Source organism: Gorilla gorilla, chromosome 1 (genome assembly GCF_029281585.2).
Source record: "Gorilla gorilla gorilla isolate KB3781 chromosome 1, NHGRI_mGorGor1-v2.1_pri, whole genome shotgun sequence".
NCBI classification, from domain to species: Eukaryota; Metazoa; Chordata; class Mammalia; order Primates; family Hominidae; genus Gorilla; species Gorilla gorilla.
This window is the reverse complement of record NC_073224.2, coordinates 22050684-22070430: the sequence shown is the minus strand read 5'-3', so window position 1 is coordinate 22070430 and position 19747 is coordinate 22050684. Positions and strand designations below refer to the sequence as shown.

Here is a 19747-nt window from a genome sequence, read left to right as displayed (position 1 = left end):
TATTTATTTCTCAGTCTTTATTCCCTATGAATATAAAGAAAAATAAATACCTACAGAAAAAGAGATTTAGATCCCCAATCCTTTAAACCCTACATACTGAAACCACAGAAAGCTGAAACAACAACAACAACAAAATACAGGGGAATTAATTAGCTTTTTTTTTTCATCAGCTGCATTATGTTTTCCTTCTAGAAATACCATTAATTTCACCTTTAAACAATAATTGTTCCTATCACCAAAAGACCCCAAATTAATGATCAAAATGGCTTGCAGTTCTATAAAACTTTGTTTCTCAAAGCACTTTTATACACATTATCTCCTCATTCTTACAAACCTCCAGACAGGCAGACATGAGAAACGACTGATGAAAATAGGCCTCAAAACACTTCCTTGCCTCCTTATCCACACCCAGACCCCAAGTAAGGGCTGGCAGCCCTTGCGATGCAAAGGTCAAAGAAAGGCTGCTCTAAATAATAAAAACAGAGTCAAAAGTGAGAACTAAAAACTAAACACTAACAAACTTCATTCCCAAATAAACGGATGGCAGCGTATGATATTAGCAGACTTGGTTCTGACAGTTTCAGAACACCAGCCCCCATTCCCCAGGTCCAGAGTTTCCATAGGAGCCAGGCACCTCCACACTGCGGGCTCACAGAAAACAAGTTCAAATCACACTCCAAATGTCAACCCTTTAGGGTACCATGAAAGGCCCATTGTTTTGGATTCCATCTCAGAGGTGTTCAGCAGAATTCCTGGAATTCCATATCTTTTGGACAAAGTGACTGAAACCAAAAATAGCCCATCTCACAACAGGTAATATAATGGGGCACACTGCCAGGTTTCAGCCTAAAGACACACGGTTGGCAGCCAACTTCCGCTTCCTGTCATTCACGCAGGAAGAACCACAGTGCGCTAGCTGGTCACCACTGATTTTAATGTACAAACCAGGCAAACTAACCTTTTTGGCCACAGAAATGGTAAATTCTTGTGAGTATCCTAGCAACAACTGTTTGAGCACCCTTTCCTGTGACTTCAGTAAAGATTTTTGACCCTCGTTAGCCCCATTCTTTAACAATTGGCCTCTACAACCTTGTACTTAGCCTACTTATTCAACCATGAGGCACAGAATTTTTTCAGCTCCTTTGAAGTTTCACATTGGTATTTTCAGAATTATAGTATAGAATGTATAGTTTTAAAAAAGCAATTATTATGTACATCATGTTCTCAACATTGATGGGATCACTGTGTCCAAATTATTTAATGAGTCAAATGAGTTTCGATTAATCTTTAACTGGAAATGTATTATCCAAAAAAAGTCATAAGCAAGAAAACAAGTTGAGAAAAGCAATAATGTGAAAGAATATATTAACAAAAAACTTCAAGAAACTTTATAAATTTCAACTTTGAGGACAATCCACAATTTATATGGATATGAATATATATATCATATATACATATATCAATATACATATATATTTATATGAATGATAACTTTCTCAATTTATCACATAGCATAGAATGTTTCTCATATTTCTTTCCACCCATTCCCTAGTGGCACCAGTTCCCCTTCACCCCTAGCACCATCTGCCTCCCCCTTCCCCTGACTCCCACCCCGGACACATACCCCACTCACTATCCAGCCTAGGGAGTAAAGCCCACACTTTCATTTTGGCCTCCGTCCCTTCTCAATCTCACTCTAAATGATCCTTCCAGCTCTCTTTTGTACTCTCCTGAATGAACCCTGTATTCTAACAATTCCGTGTGCCATTTCTAAAATCTACAGCGTTGCCTTTTTCTGTCTCCCCACCGCCCTGTGCCTCCTTACAGAATGGAATGCCTTCCTCTTCCACCCTCTATAAAACTCACACTTCCTACTGGACCTCCCACTCAATCAGGGCACCAGCACTGAGCTCTTGGTCCAGGCTGCCATGGCATTAACTGTGAAGCCACTTACAAGTCCACTGGCCTTTGGAATCTGGACACTTCCTGCTCCAATATTAGATGAGTCTATAAGCAACATCTCCCCATTGCCTTTTGCCTAACCTCAGCTACTTCTCTGCATTCTAATACACTTAGACTGTACCTTGCCTATTACACTTAAATCCTGCCTTATCTTCCTTATTACAATTTCATCTTATTAAATTGTAAGCAGCTTGAGGATAGAACTTGTGCCTAATTAATCTTTTTTTAATACTGCACAGCAACTGGCATTTTAACAGGCTCAAGTGTTTGCTGAATGAATGAGGAAATTAATAATGAATAGTCTTAGGGGAAGAATGAATATGAAGAAGATGAATTATTATAAGCTTTTTCTTTCATGTTAAGTCAGCTGCTAATTACAGAAAATCGATTCACCTCTATCCTCCTAAAAATGTATTAGGATCTGGACATTAAGAAATGAAGACTCTTGGCCAGATGTGGTGCCTCAAGCCTGTAATCCCAGCACTTTCGGAGGCTAAAGCGGGAGGATCACTTGAGCCCAGGAGTTCAAGACCAATCTGGGCAATACAGTGAGAACCAACTCCTACAAAAGAACTTAAAAATTGGCTGGGCGTCATGGTACTCGCCTATATAGTCCCAGCTATTTGGGAGGCTGAGGTAGGATTATGACTTGAGCCCAGGAGGTTAAGGCTGTCCTGGGCTGTGATAGCACTGCTGCACTCCAGCCTGGACAACAGAGAAAGACCCTGCCTCAAAAAAAAAAGAAGAAGGAGAAGGAGAAGGAGAAGGAGGAGGAGAAGGAGGAGGAGAAGAAGAAGGAGAAGAAGAAGAAGAAGGAGGAGAAGAGGGAGAAGAGGGAGAAGAAGAGGAAGAAGAAGAAGAAGAGGAAGAAGAAGAGGAAGAAGAACAGGAAGAAGAAGAAGAAGAAGAAATGATTGTTTTAAAAATAATTGTAGCAAAACAGTTATTTGAATATTGATCTATCAGTGGCATTTGATACGGTTGATCATTCTTCCCTGAAATACTTTCTTCACTGGTCTCCACACTCCTGATTTTCCCCTTTACTTCTAGCTATTCGTGGGTCCTCCCTGTCTCCCTGACCTCTAAAGACTGGAGACTACGAGGACTCAGTCTGTGGACCTCTGTCTAGTTTTTTCTTATTTACACTCACTCCCTAGATAATCTCAGCCAATCTCAGGGCTTTACATACCTTCTCATGCTGATGACTCTCACATTCATATTTCCAACCCGTTCCCCTTCATCAACTTTCAAAACTGCTGCCAGTATAGTCCTGTTAATATGTAAATCAGACCACAGCTCTCCTCTGTTCAGAACTCTCTTGTGTCGTAGTAAAAGTCAAAGACCCTGTAGGGCCCCCAAGACTGCATAGTCTGAGGGATCCCTGCTTCTCCCTCATGTCCTGCTGTTCTGCCCACCTTCACTTTTCTCCCAGCATTTTAGAAATCTTGCAATTTCTGTTCTCTGTAACAAGCATGTTCTTTCCCAGATGACCCACTTCCTCACTTACTTAGATACTGCTGAAAATCCATCTTTTCTGCAAGACTTTGCTTAGACACACAATCTTTGACTGCTCACCTCAACATTTCCATCCTCCTTTGCAACTTTAGTTTGTATACTAAGCACTTACCACTCTCCAAGATACTACACATTATTTATTTTGCTTAATGTCTGTCTCACTCACTAGAATACAAGATCCTTAAGGGAGGAATTTGTGTCTGCTTTGTTCACTACACAATACCAAGTGCCTAGGAGAGTTCCGCATATAATATATGAATCACCAAGTAACTGTTGTATAAATGAAAGAGCTAGCATACCAAATACAAGAAGACAGGCTTCTGTAAAGAAAAAACAGATGTGATAAGCTAAAACAGAACTTCACATTGCTCATATACTGAAATAAAATCCATCTTTCATGGGACAAGCCTTTACATGGACATGTAGTATACTCAGTTTTAATGAGAAAATCACTTACATTTCATTGTATGTAAAGTCTAGCTCTAAATTTCTATCATGTTAGTATTTTAATAGTCAAGGTACATAATAAAGCATACTGAGGCAGAAATCTTTCATAATATTCTACATTAATATATTAGTAAGAACATAACATATTTAATACAACTAGATGCATTATTTGCAGAAAATCTGAAACAAAATAAACCACTTAAAATCACGTGAAGCCAAATCTTCAGAAGTAACAACTCAAACATCCTATATGCCATCAAGATACTTCCCGAAATGGAATGTGATTTGCTCTTTTTCCAATAGCTTAAAAAATGCACAAACTAGTAATGAACCATGGTAGTGAAACAGTTACAAGAGCAATTTAATACTTTATGCCTCCACCTTGACCCAACTTATCAACCCAAGTCACCAGCAGGCCTGCCAAAGTGTACAGATCTCAGTGCACCTGCAGGGAACAAGGCTCAGAACTGTTTCCTCATACTGCAGGCTGCCTGGAATCACCCAAGTTAGCCAAATTAAAAAGACCCTCACCTCCAACCAAGATGAACAAATACCTGATTAAGTGACACCTGATTTTGCAGAAAGAATAAAAATAATAACGTTATTAGGCTGTAAAGAGTTGTAGAAAATGTTTAGGTATCAATGAGTTCACACACACCCAACATTAGGAAATATTTAAAGCACAAATATTTTAAATGTAAAACACTTTGAAGTGTTTCTAAGTAAAATATTAAAATGAATATAGTCAACAGCTTGCATTTAAATTTTGTCATACAGTTTACTAAATTCTTTGACATATATGAGGAATTGGCAAACTAGAGCCCACAGGCTAAATCCAGCACAATGCTACTTTTGTAAATAAAGTTTTATTGGAACACTGCCACATTCGTTTACATATTGTCAAGGATTTTTTGGCTACAACAGCAGAATTACATAGTTGCAAACAGAGACCATATGGGCTGCAAAACCAAAAAGATTTACTATCTGGCCCTATACAGGAGAAATTTGCTGACCCCAGACATACACTATCTCACTTAATCCTCACGTCACCCTATTCAAAAAGCTAGTGGAGTCAGACAGAGCTCAAACCTACTACCACAAATAACACCATTTGTCCTCCAATGTGAAAGGAACAAACGCCCTGAGATGTTCCTTTTCCCAGAGTCATATGCCAGAATACATCAGGCATACTGTCACCTGGCTCCTGCTATGACTTACCATACATTTATCAGCAGACAGTTACTTGATTTGGATATAGTCTGTAGCCATGGAAGAATTTCTGTATCAACCCAGATAACATATAAGAAGGAATCCATAAATCTGGTCCTCAGAACTGTAGCTTTCAAACTTTGCTGTATATCTATATTTGCTGAATCATCTGGAATCTTCAAAGAAAAATTATTGTTTCCTCATAAAGTAAGACAGATTAATGAATGCATATGGGTTAAATCTATGTTAAAGCAAATTAGTGAAATGTTAATGGTAGAATCTAGGCAGTGAGATTATAAGTGAAATAATTTTTGTAAGTGAATAATTTTAAGGGATTTTTTTATTTTATTTTATTTATTTATTTATTTATTTATTTATTTATTTATTTATTTATTTATTTGACAGCATCTGGCTCTGTTACCCAGGCTGGAGTGCAGTGGCACAATTTCAGCTCACTACAACCTCCACCTCCTTGGTTCAAGCAATTCTCCTGCCTCAGTCTCCCAAGTAGCTGAGATTACAGGCACCCACCACCACGTCCGGCTAATTTCTGTATTTTTAGTAGAGACAGGGTTTCACCATGTTGGCCAGGCTGATCTTGAACTCCTGACCTCAAGTGATCCACCCACCTCAGCCTCCCAAAGTACTGGAATTACAGGTGTGAGCCACCATATCCAGCCTTAAGTAAAATTTTAATTTTCACTTAAAACTATTTCAGTTCTATATATTCCAAGATTTTCCAAATAAAATATTAGGGAAAAAATGCATTGCTTAATCCTAAGGTTCACTGAAGCAGAATATCCAAAAATGAGGCAGAACGTGTAATTTTTAAAAAGTTCTCAGAGAGATTCTGACACCACAATAGGTGTGGGAACTACTGCTAAAGAGTGTCATTCTGGATCAACAGAACTAATCATTTAGCCTAGAGGTTCTCAAAGTATAGTCTAGGGATCCCTGGGGTTCCCTAAGATGCTGACAGTGTGAATGCAGAAGCAGATATGAACATCGATCTGTCTTCTCCCAAAGTCTGGCATTAAAGTGAACTCTACAAGTGCAAAGAAATGCCACCATCCTCATTAAATTTGTTTGGGAAAATATGGGGGTTTTCCAATTACAAATGCTACGTTAAGATGTAATGGGGTCTACTGTTATATTCATATTATTAAACATTTTTAAAATGTATCATTTTAAATTTCTAATATGATAAATATTAATTGCTATAAACCAAAGCTCTTTGGGAGTCCTGAAAGGAAATATTTGAGAACTGTTAATCCAGGCAATATACGGAGACAATAAAACACAAGTTCCAGGATCAGAGGTCCCAGATTTAATTCTTAGCACTCCCCTCTGATGGGTTGAATGACTTTGATCAAATCAATTAATCATTGAGTTCAGTTTTTTTTTCACCTGTAAATTGGGGATAATTAGAGTGCCACCTCGAAAGGTTGTAGTGACAAATAAATGAGGATAAATTGTGAGTAGTGCTCGGCATCTAATATGCCCTAAATAAATGTTAAAAACTCATCCTGTTACTATCAGGTTGGTGTACAAGTAATTGTGGTTTTGCAATTATTAATACTATTATTTAGTTAAAAGCACTCAACATGAAGCAATATTTGGAGAAGATGAATTTTAAAAACTAAATTCACACTGCTAAGGGGTCAACTGCACAAATTTAAGTTTCAGGCTCCAAAATAAAGCCATCACAGCTCTCCCAGGTCCCCCACAAAACCCTCTGCCCATTAAAATTCCTTCATTGGGGTGCTTCTATTTTTCGGGAGCCCTGGATTGCCTCAGAGGGTTTGGGGAGCCTCAGAGAGTTTGGGGACAGTCATTAACATTTGGAGTTAAGATCATCAGCCTGACACGGTAAAGCTAGAGAATATTTTCCAATTTTGGAAGTAGTTAGAAATGTAACAAACCTGCACACTGTGCACATGTACCCTAGAACTTAAAGTATAATAAAAAAAAAAAAAGAAATCAGAGAGAAAATGTAGTCTAAATTAATTCAGTAAACAAATTGTGATGCTAAAAACTAGGCTTGAATTGTAAATGATAAACAATGTGGTCAAACCAATGTCTAAGTAAATTATTTTAGTTTTTATTATTGCCATTCTGACAATCTATGATAGTACAGTCATAAAGCAATGACCGCAAGCTTATGTTTCTCTCTCTGTAGATGTGTTTTCTTGCAGCAGATCATACTACACTACTCCTCAATAACCATCAATGGCTCTCCCTTGCCTCTTAAATAGTCCACACATCTTAGCATGGCATCCATGGCACTCACTGCCTGACCACATGTGAAATGCCTGTTTCCTTCCCCCCAAAAAAAACCCTTTCTCCACTTTTCATTCTAGTTACACCTAACTACTCATTGTTCCCTGAAAAAGCCATATGTTTTTATGCCAGTATTTACCTAATTGGCTTTAATGGGTTAAGAAACATTAAACGGATTTTCCCTACAGGACTTCTGACAAATCTCCCAAGAAACGAATACAGTATCAGAAATCAAGACAATCAATCTCAATGAAGTTATATAACTTGCTCAAGGTCACACACCTAGTAAATGAGGACACTGATATTCAAATCCAGATCTGACTGACTTTAAAGGCAATGCTAGATAGAGCCAGAGGTGGTGTCTCTTACATGTAATCCCAGCACTTTGGGAGGCTGAGGAGGAAAGATGATGGCTTGAGTCCAGGAGTTTGAGACCAGCCTGGGCTACACAGCAAGACCTTGTATTAAAAAAAAAAAAAAAAAAAAAAAGGCCAGGCACGGTGGCTCACACCTGTAACCCCAGTACTTTGGGCGGCCGAGGCGGACGGATCACGAGGTCAGGAGATCGAGACCATCCTGGCTAACACGGTGAAACCCCATCTCTACTAAAAATACAAAAAAAATTAGCTGGGCATGGTGGCGGGCGCCTGTAGTCCCAGCTACTCGGGAGGCTGAGGCAGGAGAATGGCGTGAACCCGGGAGACGGAGCTTGCAGTGAGCCAAGATCGTGCCACTGCACTCCAGCCTGGGGACAGAGCGAGACTCCGTCTCAAAAAAACAAAAACACACACAAAAAAGCCAATGCTCTTTCCCTTAGCTGCACTATTCTGGTAGGTTTAGCACTTAAATGCTAGTGTGAAAAAGCAGGGCTTACAAATGACCTTCTTAAATGGGTAGAGCAGATAAATACCTTCCTCTGTCTCCTTTACCCTGCTTTGATATACTTGATAATGATTACAAAACTGATCAAATACGGATACTTTGCATAATTCAGAACTAACTAGCTATACCCCTCACAACTACAAAAAAAATAAGACATTGCCTATTTTTTTTTTTTAATTTTAATATTTGTAGTCCAGGGTCTCACCATGTTCCCCAAGCTGGTCTCAAACTCCTGGGCTCAAGCGATCCTCCCACCTTGGCCTCCCAAAGTGCCAGGATGATAGATAGGTATGAGCCACTACACCTGGCCAGCTACTTACTTTTTAATATGCAAACATGAAAATGATGGGGGAAGATGTGGTAACTCTTTTGTGATTGCTATTCTTCTAAAAGTCTAACCTTTCACTAACTTTGTTTCAAAAGCAGATGTAGATCTCAGTTACCATTGGGACATCTGGACTGACTTCTCTGTGCCTCCTGGAACAGGAAGCAGCTATAGCATGAAGCTACGTGTCCTGAGTATAAGAACAGAAGAGAGAAGGAACTTATGTCTTATAACTGATAATAGTGAAATTAGTAGCTTCCCCAAATCACTCTGATGAGCTATTTAAACATCTTATTTGGAGATTACATTTTCCATAATTTTCTCAGATAGTTCTTTTATTTACACAGTACTAATGAAAAAAGCTAAAATAAAATTTATATTCCTTTTGCAGTTTGTCATAGTAAGAGCTCCAAATGGCATTTCATAATAAATACAACTATTGTAGATGTAGTTGTAGTTGTAAATAATACTGTAGATAGATAATAATTATTCCTAAAAGACTAAAAAAATTGAGATAATAAATGCTTAATCACTGACATAAAAAGTATAAAAGTAAGTAGCTACCATAATTTGTGGCTCAGTTCCCCATGGGAAGTTTATTTCCTCTTAAGAAAAAAAAAAAATAGAACACAATAAGCAATATCACAAAAAGAAAAAGGAAACCATACATGATACCACATAATCTTATTTCAATCTTGCACTTCTGCAATTTGATAAATAAAACTCTTAAACAAAATTCTAATATTTCAAACCATCCTTAGTAATTCTTATATTGCAGCATTTTATCTTCACTGCCCCCTGGTAACCTCCCTGCAAACTACTTCCACTGCTACCACTCTGGGCAGAGTCGGTGCCTCCTCTCATATAGACAACCTTGAAAGCCATCACTTGAGCCCACTGCAGTCCGTTCTTCACAGAAGCCAGTGCCATCACTCCAAGTGAAACCTCCATGTGCACAGCAGAGGGAGGCCTGCCAGGCCTGCCCCACGCAGGCCTCTCCTCACCAGCCTTCTCCTTAGGCCTCCAATATGGAAGGCTCATTTTTGCTTCCTCTTTCCTTTGCCTGGGTCTTTGCTTGACGAATTCGTGGTCCTTCCTCGGAGCGCCTTCCCTGGAGAGGCCCTGTGTGAAACAGCACCCCCATCCTCCACTCTACCACTCTCCACCCCTTACCATGCTTAATTTTCTTGACGGCACTTTCTAATCTATTTGTTATTACGTGACTGCCATCTATCTTCCCCGTTAGACTAAGCTCTATGATGGCAGATTTGTTGTCATTGATGTCTGGCTTGCCAGTGTCCCTGAGGCCCAGAAGTGACTGGCACAGGGTGGGCATTCCAACAGTGTTGAATGAGTTCCAGCTCTCCACAATGTTTCTCTCTTCTGTAAATGCGTATAACACTGGCGATTTTCACAGTAACTCAAAGTTGCCTTGTATTGTTCTCTGGGGGGTGCCTATAGGTAGACTTATATAAAGTATTTTCTACTTATTTTGCATCCAGGAGGGAGTTACAGGGCCTAGTATTTATTTAAAACATAAATGTTGCTTAAAGCTTGCTAACTTGGCACAACTTTCAACCTGTTGCTACCTGTTAGAAAAGGGACAAAGTTGTTTATATCATTCACAACATATCAGCTATTATCTAGACATAGACATTCCCTCACAAGATATGATAAAACTTGAGAAGATCTACTAGAAAAGATAAAAGAAAATCTGTCAAGAGTAACATATTCTCTAGACAAATTTAAATATTTGTTTAAAACAGTAATTTCCACTGAACTGGCTCCAAGTAGTCTTCTATTAGCTCTTTGGTACATGAGTACATTTCGGAGTGAAAATAAAATTCAATATTGATTTTTTAAAACCTTGTTTACGTTATCACTAACTCACTACCACCATTAGCAAATATCCAATAAAATCAAACAAAACATACTGCAATAGAGTATCTGTTATACTCAAAAGTCTAAACAAGAAGTCATAGCTTCATATATCAGCAGAGAATTTCAAATCTGCATTTATTCATTGAACAAATAAAATCAGACATTCAGGATAAAGACCATGTGTGAGGTACCATGGTTTGCACATTCTAGACCCCAGTCAAACTTTTCACTTGATAGTAATTAAATAACTATGATAATGGTCATATTGTAACAAATACTTGGCCAGGCTAGTGACTAGCTAATTAAGTCTAAGAGTGCAACAATTTAAAGCAAAGGGAATCCTACCTGACAATTATAGAAATTAAAATACTCCGGGAAGTTTGGCAATTTATTCTGAGACTGAAAAGTCTTTCAAAAACTAAGTAGCAGCATGTAATCACCATCAAATTATGTAATATCTACGGAATACACAGTAGTCTATACTCCACTATGCAAGTTTTTCTGGTGTCAGTAAAAACTGTTCGGCCATAGTTATTATTCCAGGGTCGTGTTATTTCTTTTTACCATTTAATAATATTAGGAGTTCTTTAAACATTTATATTTTATAAAAGTTTATAAAACTTTATAAAAATTTACTATTTGCAATAATTGCTATGGATTGTTCATTAATCCATAAATCCTATGGATTAACCCATAGGAATGGATAAACATCCTTTAAAACATGCTTTAAAAACACTAGCAAACATTCTCTACCCTGTGTTGTATGAACTTTGAAAAGTATTGCAACCAAACAAAACTAAGTACAGTGTAAAAGTAATAGCTATAGGCCCTTTAACTTTTTAGCCTAAGGACCAGTACAACCCAGGTGTTTGCTTGTGTTGATGATTTGGATACATTTGCAGAATGTTGGGTTCTGTGTTGTCACAGAGTTGCTGCCACTGCCAAGAGGCAGGGGAAAGAATGAATGGTGCTGTTGATGTCCTTAAAATACCTGGTTCTGCAGAAAACTCCTAACAGACACAGGCTTTCAGGACACCACTGGAAATAGGGCTTATGGAACACATGGACAAGTCACCCATTCTATGGCAGCACCTGGTCAGACATTTCTTTTATTGAAAAAAATATATATATTATCGAAAGAAAAGTATATTTTAGGAAATTGCACTCTGTTTTTACTGTAACACAGTTCAAAAGCAAGCAATCCTATAGTCCTTCATGTGGTCTGTCAAAGTACTAAGAATACACCACTACCACTAACAACATATTTCGTTAGACTTTGCTCTCATCGCCTAAGCAGATGCAATCTAAATTATAGAGAGACTTGGGGGGAAGGAGGATCATGAAATAAAACCTAATGCTTATGCTTAGCTACAACATTCCAATTATTTACAATTCCCAGTGAAAATGCTACATTAGTAATTTTCAAGTAAATTTCTTCTTGTCACTCTTCTTTCGGGACAATGTTTTCACTTGAGCTAGCTCCTATCCTAGCAGGTTTCACAGGATTGAAAGACCTCCAGCTGTTGTAGGCCAATGCCAGGTCTGGCTGCATCCTTTAACCTTCCCTGGGATTTCATCTCATTCTAAGAATATGAAGCGATCTTCAATATTAAAGAACCAACATCAAACAGCAATTCTATATGCTCTTTTATACAGCAAAGTTTCATAGGATTTGCATTTAAGTCATTTGTCAGTTCTTTATTGACATCTGGAAAATCCACCCCGATTTATAAACAAAGTCAATGACACTGGCCAGGTCTTCAAGGTTTCAAGTACCTGTGCAAGGACAATGCACTTGTTATTAACCCAAAAGTGCATTACGGTGCACACCAGTGCCTCTTGTCTGGAGAAAAGAAGCCATTGAACCAATAATAAAATCATATTTCACGTAGAGACACTTTTTTTTTTTTTTTTTTTTTGAGACAGAGTCTCACTCTATCTCCTAGGCTGGAGTGCAGTGGCGCGCGATCTTGGCTCACTGCAACTTCCGCCTCCCGGGTTCAAGTGATTCTCATGCCTCCGCCTCCCGAGTAGCTGGGATTACAGGCGCCTGCCACTACGCCGGGCTAATTTTTGTATTTTTAGTAGAGACAGGGTTTCGCCATGTTGACCAGGCTGGTCTCAAACTCCTAACCTCAGGTGATCCGCCCGCCTCGGCCTCCCAAAGTGCTGGGATTACAGGTATGAGCCACCGCGCCTGGCCCATAGAGAGACATTTGAATGAAAACAGTCTTTGGAAAAGGTAAGAGACATAAAGTCATATTTTGAATAGGCAAACAGCAACCTCAATACAGCACTTGTAAAGTTGACGTCCCCGAGTGCATTCGGGGACTTTGATGAAGACCACCGGGTGAAGACGGTCATGGGTTCCATATAATCTGCAGAAGGCCTCGGTTTGCAAAGTCCTACCCAGATGAATCACCTCTGGTATTGAAAGGCCAGACTGCCCCCTGAGGTTTCTAGGAGATCCAGGTATTTTACAAATGTTTCCTCTACAAGCAAGTCTGGTCTGAACTTTTTTAAAAAGCACCCAAAGGCAAGTCAAGGTTAAGCGTGTCACCAGCCCCAAAGCAAGTAACCAAGGACTAGCTGGACTTCCGAGCCCTGAAGGCCTGGGCATGAGTTGCTGCTGGCGCCCTAAGGCTGACTCCCACCTCTTTCCATCTGTTGCTATGTCCTGTGGAGCCCGCCTGGGCCGGCACGGAGGTAGTCTTCCCCCACCTCCCTCTGGCCCTACTTACTGTTGCTGGACTTGAGGTCCCGGTGCAGGATGGGCACGAAGGCCTCCTCATGCAGGTAGAGCATGCCCCGCGCTATCTGCACGGCCCAGTTGACCAGCACGTGCGGAGGGATGCGGCGCGCGCGGCGGGGGCCGGGCGTGCGCGGGTCCGGGGCGGCGTTGGCAGCGGCCAGCGCGCGGTTGAGCGCTCCGCCGCGGGCGAACTCCAGCACCAGGCAGAGGTGCGGCTGCTGCAGGCACACGCCGCGCAGCTCGATGATGTTGGGGTGCCGCAGCATGGCGAAGAGCCGAGCCTCGCGCCGCACGCTCTCGGCCGCCGCCGCCGCGTCCTGCTCCGGGTCCTGGCGCGCCGCCTTCACGGCCACCTCCTGGCCCTGCCAGGTGGCGCGGTACACCTGCCCGAAGCCCCCCGCGCCGATGAGCTCCTTCAGCTCCAGCCGCTCGAAGGCGACGTGTACCGGGGAGCTGGGCCGCGGGGGCGGCTGCGCGGGCGGCTGCGCGGGGCTGGCGGCCGGGCGGCAGGGAGCCACGTAGTTGGCGGGGAAGATGCCGAGGCGCCGCTGCACCTGGCCTGCCCACCAGCCCTCGTCGCCCGACACGGCGGCGTCCTGCGACAGCACCTCCACCAGCTGGCCGCGCCGCAGGCTCAGCTCGTCCTCGCCGCGAGCCTCGTAGTCATAGAGCGCGGCCCACAGCCCCGCGCCCGCCGAGGCCGAGCCTCCCGAGGAGGTGGACGACGAGGACGCTGAGCCGCCGGGGGCTCCCCCGGCCGAGGACACCGGGGTGTCGGCCGCGCCCGCGGCGCCCGGCAAAGCCATGGGGGCAGCTGTGCGGGGAAGGCGGAGCGGGAAGCTGGGCTCAGCCTCCCGGGCGGCCGCGGGCGCGCATCGTCCGGCGGTGTGGCCGTCGGCGCCGGGGGAAGGCGAGGGGGGAGGAATCGCGATCGGTGACGGCAGAGATCACGGGCTAGCTGCCCAAAGGGCCCAGCCTCGGCCCGCGTTCCTGGCCAGCCGCCTCTGCTGCCGCAGCAGTCCCCGCAGCCGCGGGCGACGTCCCACCATGGTTGTGCCCAGGCCCTGCGGCCGGCCCGCCCGCCGCGCGCTCCTTAGCCAGAGCCTGGGACGCCCCACCCTACCCTAGCCGCGCCAGGGCCGCCCCGCCCCCTCCGGCTCCATTCCGCACCGCCCCCCACCCCCCCGGGCCCGCCCCTTAGGCCAGTCCCCAGGGCCTTCCCGCCCCTCCCCCAGCCGCCCCGCCCTCTCCAGGTTCATTCCGCCCTCCTTGACCCGCCCCGGGCGCCCAGTCTGCGCCCGCCCTATGGGCCCGCCTTCCTAGGTTCGCCCCACCCTTCCCCACCAACTGCACCATCCCGCCCCGCCCTCGCCAGGTTCACTTCCCTTTTCTGTGCCAGTCCCCAGAGCCTCGTCCCGCCCCTGGCGCCCGGGCCTGTCCCCCACCACCTTGGGCCGGGCCCGCCCCCTGGGCCCGCCTGGCTGGTCCCACCCCGCCCCCGCCGCAGGTGCTCCGGAGCAATGGTGAGCCGCGCCCACATGGTCTGGGAGGCGGGATCGGCCGTCATCCGCTATAAATTTTCGGGAGAGTTTAAATTAAGCCAAAGGTAAGACTGAGGGAGGGGACGCTTCTCCAAGAAGCGGTGGGAGAGGGTTGAGAAGATGTGGGGCTTTAGGGTGTGGCGGGAAGAGAGGGAGTTGCAGTTCAGGGAGAGTGACAGAATCTCAGAACGGGCTACAGAAGAAATTGTAGCGCGGTGCCAGACCTGGGCCAGTGCGTGTGGCAAGTCACCATGCTAAGTGCGTTTGAGCCACCGTGCATCTCAGAACTGACTAGGTTACAGATCGCAGCGCAGAGTGACCCGTGGTCAGTATAGTCCCAGAAGCTCCATGATGGTAAATCCCTTGCTTATTTTTACTGTCTACTCAGATGGAAAATGCCCCAGTCTCCCTGGAAACCCACAGGTTTGGGTTTAGGAAGCATTGGCAATGGCTGGGTGCCAGACGTTGGCAGGTTACTGTGGCAGGTGATGAGGCTAAAAAGATAGAAGAGTTTAATTATTAAAATTCTAAAATATTAGATTATCCTGTAGTAGGCCAGAGTTTCCTAACGTGTGGATCCTGTACTTCCAATAACAGGAGGGACAATTTTAGATATTATGAGGATAGGACATACAGTAACATTCTGAGTTACATAAAGATAAATTTATTGTCTTTTCAGCTTTCTTTGTCTCTCAGATCAAACTATTTATTGGCTGTGTGACCTTGAGCAAGTTTATTTCTCTATGACTCAGTTTTCTCATCTTTAAAATGGGAATATAATAAATAGCACCTACTTTTTAGGGTTTTTAGGAAGACTAAATGAGTTAATAGTTTTACAGTGGGTCTTCTGCATCCACAGAATCAACCAACAGCTGGTTAAAAATGTTTTTTAAACACCCAAAAAATAACAGTACAAATAATACAAATAAAATACAACATAACAACTATTTATAGAGCATTTACATTATATTAGGTATTATAAGTAATCTAACTATTTAAAGTATGGGCATACTTTGGAGATACTGCAAGTATGGTTCCAGATCACTGCAATAAAGCAAGTGACATGAATTTTTTGATTTCCCAGTGCATATATATACAAGTTATGTTTCCAGTATACTGTAGTGTATAAAGTGTGCAATAGCACTGTGTCTAAAGAATGTTTATACCTTAATTTTAAGTACTTTATAGGTAAAATGTGCTAATGATCATCTGAACCTTCAGCAAGTCATAATCTTTTAGCTGGCAGAGGTCTTGCCTCTATGTTGATAGCTGCTGACTGGTCAAGGCAGTGGTTGCTAAAAGTTGGAGTGGCTATGGCAAATTCTTAAGGCAACTATGAAGTTTGTCACATGGATTGACTTTACCTTTCACAAAAGACTTCTCTGTAGCATGGGAAGCTGTTTGATACCATTTTAACAACAATAGAACTATTTTCAAAATTGGAGTGATCCTTCTCAAACCCTGCTGCTATTTTACCAACCGAGTTTGTGATATTCAAAATCCTTTTTGTCGTTTCAAAGTGTTCATAGCATCTCCTCTGGGAGTAGATTCCGTCTCAAGAAACTACTTTTTTTGCCTCTCCATAAGAAGCAACTCCACTCCTCATCTGTTCAAGTTTGATCATGAGATTGTAGCAATTCAGTCACATTTTCAGTCTCCACTTCTCGGCTCACTGCAAGTTCCGCCTCCCGGGTTCACGGCATTCTCCTGCCTCAGCCTCCCGAGTAGCTGGGACTACAGGCACCCACCACCACTCCCAGCTAATTTTTTTTTTTTTTTTTTTTTTTTTTGTATTTTTAGTAGAGACAGGGTTTCACTGTGTTAGCCAGGATGGTCTCGATCTCCCGACTTCGTGATCCGCCCGCCTCGGCCTCCCAAAGTGCTGGGATTACAGGTGTGAGCCATCGTGCCTGGCCTCAGTCTCCACGTCTAATTCCAATTCTCTTGCTATTTTCACCACATCTGTAGTTCCTTTCTCCACTGAAGTCGTGAACTTCTCAGTCGTTCACGAGGGTTAGAATCAACTTCTTCCAAACTCCTGTTAATGTTGATATTTTGATCTCCTCCCATGAATTATGAGTGTGTTTAATGGCATCTAGAATGGTGAATCCTATTTACCTTGCCCATATCTCATAGCAGAGCAATTGCTATCTTTGGCACCTATGGCCTTACAAAATGTATTTCTTAAATAATAAGACTTAAAAGTCAAAGTGACTTTGTAATCCATGGGTTACTGAACGGGTGTTGTGTTAGCAGGCATGGAAACAACATTCATCTCCTTGTGCATCTCTAGCAGAGCTCTTGGGTGACCAGATGCATTGTCAATGAGTAGTAATATTTTGAAAAGAATCATTTTTTTCTGAGCAATAGCTCTTAACAGTGGGCTTAAAATATTCAATAAACTGGCCAGGCGTGGTGGCTCACACCTGTAATCCCAGCACTTTGGGAGGCCGAGGTGGGCAGATCACCTGAGGTCAGGAGTTTGAGACCAGCCTGGCCAACAATCTCTATTAAAAATACAAAAATTGGCCAGGTGTGGTGGTGCACACCTGTAATCCCAGCTACTCTGTAGGCTGAGTCAGGAGAATCACTTGAACCTGGGAGGTGGAGGTTGCAGTGAGCCGAGATCACGCCAGTGCACTCCAGCATGGGCAACAGAGCAAGACTCCGTCTCAAAAAAAAAAAAAAAAAATTTTTCAGTAAACCATCCTGTAAACAGATGTGCCGTCATCCAGGCTTTGTTGTGCCATTGATATGGCACAAGCAGAGTAGATTTAGCATAATTCTTAAGGGCCCTAGGATTTTCAGAATAGTAAATGAGCATTGGTTTAAACTTAGTTACTGGCTGCATTAGTCCTTAACAAGGGAGTCAGCCTGTCCTTTAAAGCCGGGTCTGGACTTCTCTCTAGTTATGAAAGTCCTAGATGGCATCTTCTTCCAATAGAAGACTGTTTTGTCTGCATTGAAAATCTATTGTTTAGTGTATCCACCTTCATCAATTATCTTAGCTAGATGTTCTGGATAACTAGTTGCAGCTTCTATATTAGCACTTGCTGCTTCACCGTGCACTTTTACGTTGAGATGACTTCTTTCCTTAAACCTCATAAGCCAACCTCTACTAGCTTTCTAACTTTCTCACCTCTCTCAGCCTTTCTAGAATTGAAGAGAGTTAAGGCCTTGCTTTGGATTAGGCTTTGGCTTAAGGGAATGTTGTAGCTGGCTTGATCTTCTATCCAGACTGCTAAAATTTTCTTCATATCAGCAATAAGCTTGTTTGTCTTTCTTATCATTCATGTGTTTATTGGAGTAGCACTTTTAATTTCCTTCAAGAACTTTTGCATTCATGACTTGGGTAACTGGTGCAAGAGGCTTAGCTTTCAGCCTATCTTGGCTTTTCACGTGCCTTCCTCACTAAGCTTAATCATTTCTAGCTTTTGCTTTAAAGTGAGATAGGTATGACTTTTCCTTTCACTTGAACACTTAGAGGTCATTGTAGAGTTATTAATTGGCCTAATTTCAATATTGTCCTGTCTCAGAATAGGGAGGCCTGAGGAGAAGGGAAAGGGACAGGGAATAGCCAGTCAGTGGAGCCAGCCATTTATCACATTTATTAAGTCCACTGTCTGATATAGGTGTGGTTTGTGGTGCTCCAAAACAATGACAATTAGTAACATCAAAGATCACTGATCACAGATCACCATAACACATATCATAGTAATGAAATAGTTTGAAATATTGTGATAATTGCCAAATGTGATACAGAGACACAAAGTGAGCAAATGCTGTTGGAAAAGATGGCGCCAAGAGACTTGCTCTTGGAGTGTTGCCACACACCTTCAATTTGTAAAAAATGCAGTATCTGCAAACCACGATAATTTGAAGCATGCCTGTATACAGGAGGATGTGCATAGGTTATATGAAAATACTATACCAGTTTACATATGGGACTTGAGCATCTGATGATTTTAGAATTTGGGGGACTTTAGTATGATAGTACACAAAAAAACATTAACACTTTCCCCAGTGGGGTATGAGGCAGCACCCTATAATCAAACACATTAATATTTCTGTCCTAAAATGTAAGAATATTCTCAGCAAGTGGGATAAATCAACACCACAAACAGCCTTATGTCATTTCAAGTCAAGTTTTGATGCCAAATGAGTTCTGGTGCCACCTTCCAAAAACAGGTTTTTATTTTCAGAGCTTCCTGGGTTTTAGAATTGTGGATGTTTATGGGAAGTGTTCAAGATACTTCTTCCCAGGCTTTGAGCTTGGGAAACTAGGTGGACATTAATGATATGTAATGACCTGGAATATTGTTTTAGAGAAAAGGTAATTTATTGGTGTGTTGCTCTGAGGCAACTGATTATAAAGATGGAATGGGAGAGAACCAGGAACTCAGGAAGACGAAGAAGGGTAGAGGAAATCGTATTTTGGAAGAAGTGTCCTAAGCAGCATGTCAGGTACTGAAGCAAACTTCGCTCTTGGGTCATGCAGAGATCGAGGGTGGGGAAGTGCTGGGGCAGGGTGGGGGTGCCTTTGACTTAGAACGTCCATCTGAAACTATATCCGTTTCATTCATACTGGCTGCCTCTTTGTGCTCTGCCCTTCTGCTGCCTGCCAAAACAAATCTCATCACGTTCCAGAGGAATCCAGTCTGCAGAATCTTCTGGGTTAGGTAGACTTCACCCCTCTCTTGAGTCGAACGCCTGGTACTAAGAGGAGTGCCAAGTGTCTATAACCCTCCACACCACAACTCAGATTCCTCCTCCTTGATCACAGACCAGTGTGATTATCTGGGACCTGTTCCCCATCTGGTACCTCTGAGCAGGAAACTGTCCCAGATGAGAGTCTGTCTTGTGCTTGATTATCCTAAAATGTATCATTTGTTGCTTCGGTGCTATTTTTAACCCCCCAAATCTGGCATTTGGAGAAAAGCACTGGTGTCGTGC

The 19747-nt window shown here is 42.6% G+C and overlaps 2 protein-coding genes across 2 annotated transcripts in view; one reads left to right on the top strand and one right to left on the bottom strand.

Moving 5' to 3' along the window:
- MAP3K21 (mitogen-activated protein kinase kinase kinase 21) overlaps positions 1–14368 on the bottom strand; it is a 57476-nt gene extending 43108 nt beyond the window's left edge. The window contains exon 1 of the mRNA XM_019031947.4: positions 13243–14368. Within this exon, the coding sequence (XP_018887492.4) occupies positions 13243–14059 (817 nt within the window). The 5' untranslated portion in view covers positions 14060–14368. The remainder of the gene's footprint in view (positions 1–13242) is intronic.
- Positions 14369–14726: 358 nt separating this feature from the next.
- PCNX2 (pecanex 2) overlaps positions 14727–19747 on the top strand; it is a 344391-nt gene continuing 339370 nt past the window's right edge. The window contains exon 1 of the mRNA XM_063707871.1: positions 14727–14859. The gene's annotated coding sequence lies outside the window, so the exon portion shown is untranslated. The remainder of the gene's footprint in view (positions 14860–19747) is intronic.